The 8607-nt window shown below is 28.8% G+C and overlaps 1 protein-coding gene across 4 annotated transcripts; it reads left to right on the forward strand.

Moving 5' to 3' along the window:
* The first annotated feature begins 1307 nt into the window (after positions 1–1307).
* LOC112691770 (AP2/ERF domain-containing protein PFD0985w-like) lies at positions 1308–8131 on the forward strand. 4 transcript variants are annotated; one of them, XM_025566266.1, is made up of 4 exons: positions 1308–1500; positions 1581–1719; positions 1786–1926; positions 6297–8131. In XM_025566266.1, the coding sequence occupies exon 4, from the start codon at positions 6315–6317 to the stop codon at positions 8049–8051; it is 1737 nt and encodes a 578-aa protein (XP_025422051.1). In that variant the 5' UTR covers positions 1308–1500; positions 1581–1719; positions 1786–1926; positions 6297–6314; the 3' UTR covers positions 8052–8131. The 4 variants fall into 4 exon arrangements, with proteins under 4 accessions (XP_025422051.1, XP_025421985.1, XP_025422127.1 ...); XM_025566200.1 differs by having other exon boundaries at positions 1581–1715; XM_025566342.1 differs by having other exon boundaries at positions 1581–1695.
* Positions 8132–8607: the final 476 nt, after the last annotated feature.

Here is an 8607-nt window from a genome sequence, read left to right on the forward strand (position 1 = left end):
ATGATTTTAGTGAACGTTCCAAACACTACATTAGTCACTAGTCAGTTGTGTAGATACAGAAAAAAAAACCATTCGATTATTTTATCAATTGGATAATTAAAAAACATTAGATTATATATTATGTATTATAGAATGGTTAGTTCATTGGTTAAAATGAATTTGTCGAAAACAACATGTTTAGTTAATACATGTAATCACTTTTACATTAATATTTTATAAACAGTAATACTGAATCCGAATTAATATTGTTTCGATAAATCAGTGTGCATATGTGTTCGTAAATCAGGTTAGTGGATGATGGCGGGCTTGGGCAGTAATCGTGTCTCACAAACGTATAGAGCAGTTTAGTTATTCCGGGTTGTCGAGTAAATAAGATGGATTACTTATCTGAATGATTCCTATACAGAGAAATGCATTCAACAGCACATTTAGAATACAGAAAGCCCTCATTATCCGCGGTTGGGACCGCGACAAAATGTTATTGATGCGATAACGTTTTATCGTTTTAACACGAACACTAGATCATTTATTTTTGACAAATTTAGATAGCTGTTGTTATATCGCCAAGTGCAACAATCGTGCATGTACAACTATGTTCCTACATATATACTTATTGCAGATAAGCCACATAAAGTACTTTTACATGTACGGTTAATGATCGTCAATAATATTGTACTGTTAACTTTATTATATTACTGAACTGTACTTAAAGGTCTTGAAGGCGTTTAAATCAATAAAATAAAATTGCTCAGTAGTCAGTTGATATTTGTGCGTGATACCGGTACAGTGTGTATTTCGTAAATAATACATTTAGTAATGAAAATCATTTAAAATGGCTTATCGATATAATTTTTCAATGAAAAGGGGGAAGAAACGTTTTATCATTCGCGAATAAAATACTTCATTGTTGTCTACACAGTGTACTTATAAAACCTATGACTATGAAGAAGTTACAAGTCGGTAGTATACAGGTAGTGAGATTAAAAAAAAAAAAAAACAATTTGCTTACTATATCGTTCGAATGAAAAATGCATTCGAATGGTTCATTGAATTGTTAAAATCAATCGATTATTTTGTTTTCGACTACTAATCATTCGAGTAATCATTTTCTTTCAATTACTAATCATTCGATTATTCTCATCAATAGTTAGGACATTTGGCGTTTATGATTTTTTTTTTTTACCTCCTTAAGCGTCTTCGTGCCTCCACGCACCACAGCGTTGCGGTCGGATACAACCGCAACAGGCGTCCCCACTGCACGGACTTCCCCCGCCACCTCCACCGGTGCTGATCGATGATACGACGCGGTACTGTGATTTCGGTGATATTAATATGCGATCGACGGCGACGGTGATCGGTTGTATTTCTTGACGTTCCTTTGCTGCAGACATTTTTGGTCATCTTACAATAGTTGAGACGTCAAACCACGTTGATTTGACCATCAATATTGTACTCTACTTGTTGCTGCACTACGTTATTCGTCTATTGTCGGCATTATCGGTGAGTATTAAAACGTTTATTTTTTTTCTTCGCTTTTTTTTTTTTTAAATTTTTCGTATTCCAACTCATTTTATTGTTAGTCGTTTGGACCGTTTGATTCTACTGCGGGTCGTTCTCACGGGCCTACCCGAATTCTTCTTGTCGAGCTGTTTTAAATCGTGTTTTCCCCCGCCGCCTCTTCGAATGCTGTATACTGTGTGTTGCATCGGTTTTTCGTCCGTATAGTCTTGTAAATGATTTTTTGCCAATGCATTTGTAACATTTTTATCTTGTTACCACATTCAGGTACGCCGCTCAACTTCTGTTACTCCCTGTCTTCCAAACTTCACGTGATATCTCCATTGCCTGTCGTCGGCCTCTGCTTACGTGAGTTGTCGAGTAGTACCGCTGAAAGCCGAGCCGCTTTGAATGTTCATTACACACATAGTAAGTATACGGACAAAATTTTTTTTTATTATTTTTAATTATAGTCATATTAATAGTTATATATAATATATATATTATTGAGTTACATATAATTTTGAAAGCAGTAATTTGGTTTCAATTGATATCTGGAATCTGAATTGCAGCTTTGGCCTTTTTCTTGAACGTTTTAACCGATTATGTGTTTATCACCCCGAATATATGCATTAGGCTAAACAGGAATTTACAAGCGATTCGTAACTAATACTTATTAAATAGATTGTATCTTATTGATTATAGGCGTCTGCTTGTTATTTTAATCAATTTAATTAATTAATCTTAATAGCTAGTGTCTCATGTATGTCTAAATTACTTGTAGTATTTATTATTAAATATACTTTCCATTTTGACTAAGGCCATTTCCAAAGTTTTTTCATCCTTTTTGATATTATACCTTAGAAGTTAATGCATGTAGACCTCTGTCTGATACCAAATCACTGTTTCAACATTGTGTAATTGTCAACTGTATGAATAGGAGACTTACGTATAGTGGTGTATTGGTAAATATATTTATGGGTATACGCACTAATAAAATATGTATATTTATCCTGAAAAGTGTTCTCGCTTTGCTCGACAATTTTTTTTCTCGCTAAACTCAAATAAATTAAATTAATCCCTTACATGTTTATAACTTCTAATAAGACTATAAAATACAATACCACAAGATATACATTTGTCGCGCATTATAAATTGCTTAGTGCAGATTTATGAACCATGAGCTGAAATTCCATACTTTATATTATATTTAATAATATTTATTTTCAAAATATTTACTTAAATGAACTTAAAATACATTAAACTGTACATTGTAATCTTCAACTTATAAATATTTCATTCAAACTTCATAACAATTTTTTCCAATGATCTATTAAATAAGTTTTATTTGGTATGTGAGTTATTTTAGAAGCGTATACTCGTCAAATAATATTTTACATTAGATGTACGCCAAAGATCAAAAATCTGCAGACGGGTGTACGTACTAATACACCTCTGCTTGCATAATGAACTAGATTAATTACAGCAGATACTTTCTTACATCACCCATACATTTATATTGTTGTACAATCCTTAATAACTATTTATAACAATCCTATTTAATTATACATGTGACAAGTTTTTTGTATTATAGTTAATTTGCTTCTCTGTTATGTACTACTTATGTGTACTGCATTCTGATTACCATTTTTCATCTAACACTAGCTCCAGCGTTTAAGTGGGTACTATCCTTAGTCGAGTTAGGTATGCTTATTTGTATTTTATTGTATTGTCTAGTTAAAAGGATAATATCAACATGAAAGTATAACGTATGCGATGTGTTGTCATCATATTTTGGGAGGAGGGTTTTTTTGTCCATTTCATCTGTGGTGTAGGCGATCAAATATTTACGGGAGAGAATTTTATTGTTTCACATAAGGTTGAGTTATACAATTGTTTCTGCTTCTATCGAATTCTTTTTCAATAGTTTTGATATTTGGTCTTCCATCTCTTTTTTGTTATCTATGGTAAATCTGTATAGTCTTTTTCAACAATATCTTTCGACTGACAGGTTGATACGAGCCTCATATTGATTTACCGTACCTATGTCATATTTGTTTTTTTACAAAAACTGATTTATATTTATCTAGTAGCTTATTTATTTCGGCTTTTTTTTTCTAAATCTAAATGATTCATTTTTATTTCAAAATTGTTCTTATGTATGTGTTTATTGAAATTTATTGACTGTTTTATAGTATAATTTTTTTTTTGTAATTTTTATCTGGTAACCCAAAATTTGATTTTTTTCTTATAGAAATTTTTTCTAAATTTCTGCCTCTTCTTGTATTTCCAAAGTTTGTTGTGAAATTTTTAAATCTTTATTCTGAATTAATTTAAATTGTTTTATTATATCAAGTCTAATTAAAAATTCACTTTTAAAATTTTCTTAATCAACTATATATATATCCATTTTTTTCTGAATGTCAAAAATTTTAATTTTTATTGTTATATTTTATTGTTTAATTTATGATAAATTAAATTTTTTTCACACCATTAACCGTCAACATATTTATATTATTTACATTATATATATATTTTTTAAGTTTAATTAAATTTGAAATAATTATAGAAACATTTGAACCTGAATCATATATTCCAAATGTTTCTAATGAATCATTGAATAGTAGTTTTATTTTGATTAATGGTGTGATTATTTGCTTTTTTTTGATTTTCTTCAATTAGCTCAACCTCAATTTAGAAGCATTTCATCGTCTGATAGGACTATTTTTATGTTTTTTCATCTGTTTTTATTTTAAACCAACATATTTTTCTTCAGGGTGTAAAAGGGTACCTTTATTTAATCTCTAATTACCTTTAGAATCTGGTAATTCGTACATTACCAGATTCTATTATTTGTTGACATATGTTTCACAGAACTTATTTTTCTATATACTCCATTCTGCCTTTATTGTTACTTTCATCATCATCATAACCAGTCCAAACTTTATCCAAAAAATATCTGAGCATTTAAATTTTTCTTTCATCTTCTGTAATAGAAAAACTTTCTCATTCTTTTTCAAATGCTTTCCATTGGTTTGCATTTGCTTTTTTATATGTATACTGTTCAATCATAAATTTTTCTGATAATGATTTTAAATTTTGTTTACCAAAATCTCTTTCAACCAACTTTTTTATCATTCGAGTTAATGTATTTTCTTCTTCAAGTTCTTTTGTTTTTGTTCTTTCCTCCAAAATATATTTACCAAATTGCATATTACCACTATTGTTTATGTATGTATCCTGTATTTCTTGTGTCATGTTTATCTATACTTTTCTTGTTTGGTATCTTTTTTTTTGCATTCTTAACTTTTTTAAATACTTCTGTTTTTTTTCTACTTCTTTATGTAATATGGCTAGTTGTAAATTAATTGGAAAATTGAATGTCTTATCATTTTGTGTAGTAATTTAGGTTATACAGAGAATATTTGATTTTCCATCAGATGACGGTTTCACAGGCACATAGTCAGAAAATATTCACTAGGTGGGCTAATGTTAGGTGGACCCCCCTCCTTCCCAACTTTTTTTTTATTATAAAAAGATAGTTATCAGCATATCATCGCTACAAATATATAATTATATAACTTAATAATACCATATTTTATCATTTTGCCAATAACTAATAAGTGTAACAAAAAAAATATGTTTAAATACATAAATAAAAATCAAACACATAATAATGCTTTTAATAATTATAATGATAATAAAATCCAAATATTTTATATATAGATACAATTTTTAAATGAAATACAATAAGTATAATTTAGTACTAGTATAAAAGTATTTTTCTATTTTTATGTTTTATAGAAAATCTATTAACAACTTCATCTAGGTTCAAACTTTTGGCAATTTTTTTTTTATAAAAATACTTGACAAACTGACCAGTTGGTCATTTAACATACAATTTCTCATATAGTTTTTCAATCTTCTTAGACAAGAAAATGTTCTTTCGCATGCTGCGCTGGATAATGGAATAATGATTGATAAATGATTAATTTATAAGTTTCATTATATACAATTTTATACTTTTCAAGGAGATCAGTCAGATTCATTAAGCTTTTAATTTTTTATATTATTTTGGATTTTATATTTCTTAGTAGTTGTAGGTAGTATTTTAATTTCAGACAGAAACATTTCTAAATCTATATTGTAGTGAAGGGCAAAAAAAATATATTAAAAATCGATAATTTCATGAATTCAAAAAAAAGATTTTTTTTTTAAAGTATAAGGGAAAGTATATAATTTTTATTTTTATTCATACAAGAAAATAGTAGTCTTAGATTTAAATTAATGTATTATATTACTTACTATTATCTTAATTCATTATCAATCACTGACTGCAACGTTATAAAAAATATCTCTAGAGAAAACATTTTTCAACGCCCCCCCTAAAAAAAAAAAATCCTGAATCCAACACTGATCATTATTATTTTAACTTAGTCTATCATTAAGAGTTTTGATACTATATAATCGTTGTGAATTTGTGAATACTTTTTATAGTTATTATTTTACCTACTTTTTTTTGTATTATGCTTTTTATTAAGTTAATTATCTTGTTATTTAGGTATTTTTTTATAAATCAAAGAAATATTACATAATCATATATTATTTTACTATAGGTACTATTCATTTTTCAAATGATATTAATAATCCATTCATAAAGTAAAATTAATAAATCTGTTAGATTATATAATTAACAAAAATATAATCTTATTTTGTGCATCTATTAGATATATAAAACAAGTTTTTTAATTATTATTTCAGTTGAAAATGTTTACATTTATAAAATTTTTTTGTCTTAGGCATATTATTGAAGAAAAATGGCGTCTGATATTTCAAACATTAAAAAAGAACTGATATGTAGCGATATTATTGATATTTCCTCTGACGATGAAGGCAATAAAGTTGATGAAGATCATGTCAAAAAGGAAGGCATTGAAGACCATGATAACAAAGAGAATGATGCTCAAAACAACAAAGATGATAATAAAGATGAAAAAAATGTAGAGGGTATTGAAAATCAAAATAACAATGAAAATATTGAAGACTGCAAGGATAATCATGATACCAACACGACTGTCGGTATTAATGGAAGTTACGTTTGTATTGATCTTACTCTTACTGATGATACTGATATTAAAAATGCCATCAACGAAGATCTTAATAATACAGAATCAATTCAAGTTAATGTTATTGTTCCTAACAATGCTAACATTCCTAACGATGTTATCGTTCCTAACGATGATATCGCTCCTAACGATGTTATCGTTCCTAATCAAATACTTGATACAATCTCTGTATCTTCAGGCGAGGAAGAATCTTTAAATGAAGAAGAATTTGAAGATGAAGAGGAAGATATAGATGAAGATGAAGCTGAAGCAAATGATCCTTATTATATACATCCAAGTTTAATGGAAACTTTTAATTTTGCATATACCAGAAATACCAATCGTGCTGGACCTAGGTCAAGAACAAGAAACAAATTATCGTTACCAGATATGTATCTTCAGATTTGTAGTACTGGTATAAACCCGAGAACTGGACTTGAAATAAAAGAAAATTGTCTAAGAAACTTGTATATGTCTTTTTTGGATGAATCATCATCATCATCAAATGAGAGTTTAAATCATGCAGTTGATACCCCGCAAAATAATTCTAATATTATAGATGATTCAATGAAAGCTACATTCCAAGATTCTGGTGACACTTCTATAAACTCAAATCCTGAAGCTATGTTAATTTCTCAAGGGTACCAGTCTGAAAAAACAGAAGAAGATGCATCTTTTAGTACCAATCCTATGAATCACATTGCTGATGATTCAAAGACTGAAGAAGAATACCAGTCGGGAGAAACAGAAGAAGGTGCATCTATTAATACCAATCCTATGAATCGCATTGCTGATGATTCAAAGACTGAAGAAGAATACCAGTCGGGAGAAACAGAAGAAGGTGCATCTATTTATACCAATTCTATGAAACGCATTGCTGATGATTCAAAGACTGAAGAAGAATATCCGTCGAAAAAATCAAAAAAATGTGCATCTTTTAGTACCAATCCTATTAATCGCATTGCTGATGATTCAAAGACTGAAGAAGAATATCCGTCGGGAGAAACAGAAGAAGGTGCATCTATTAATACCAATCCAGTAAATGATATAATTGATGTTGCAATGATGGAAGAATTAGAAGAAGGTGCATCTGTTAGTACCAACCCAATAAATGATATGGATGATGTTCCAATGACTGGAATAGAATACCAGTCTGGAGAAACAGAAGAAGGTGCATCTGTTAGTACCAACCCAATGAATGGCATGGATGATGTTCCAATGACTGGAGTAGAATACCAGTCTGGAGAAACAGAAGAAGGTGCATCTGTTAGTACCAATCCAATAAATGACATAGCTGATGTTCCAATGATGGAAGTAGAATACCAGTCTGGAGAAACAGAAGAAGGTGTATCTGTTAGTACAAATCCATTAAATAGCATAGATGATGTTCCGATGACTGAAGAAGAGGATGAGTCCGGAAAAACAAATGAAGGTGCTTCAATCCAATAAATGGCATAATTGTTACTTCTAAGACTGAAGAAGCAGTGCATACTGTTATGAATACAATATTAAATTGTATAAAATAATGATTTATATTGTAATACATTAATTTACATTTTAAATAAACATTAAAAACAAATAATTTTCATAATGTACAATTTTTAATTTTTTCAATAATGTTCTAAATCTTGCTCTTTTTAAATTTTGATGTGATTCATGATAATATTATAATAAAATAATAATTATTTGATATTATTATTTATTAAAATTTTTTTGCCATGTAAGGGAAAGACAAATTCAGATAAGACAATTTAAATAAAATGTAAAATATAAATTCAATTTATAACCAATTTAATAAATAAAAATGATATTGGTATTTTAAAATATTTACAATTTTAATTTTTCAAACATATTTTGTATTCAAAATTGATGATCATATTAAATTACTTCCACTTTAGTTTACTTTTTGGTATATACTATGACAGTGGTGGCCAAATTACGGCCCGCGGGCCAACTCCGGCCCGCCATCATTTAATATCTGGCCCGCGAAAGTCTTCTATATTAC

Source organism: Sipha flava, unplaced genomic scaffold (assembly GCF_003268045.1).
Source record: "Sipha flava isolate LNK unplaced genomic scaffold, YSA_version1 0_pilon_pilon, whole genome shotgun sequence".
Taxonomy (NCBI): Eukaryota; Metazoa; Arthropoda; class Insecta; order Hemiptera; family Aphididae; genus Sipha; species Sipha flava.

Excerpts from the sequence above, each read along its gene's own strand:
- LOC112691770 (XM_025566266.1), top strand. The coding sequence starts at position 6,315 with ATGGCGTCTGATATTTCAAACATTAAAAAAGAACTGATATGTAGCGAT.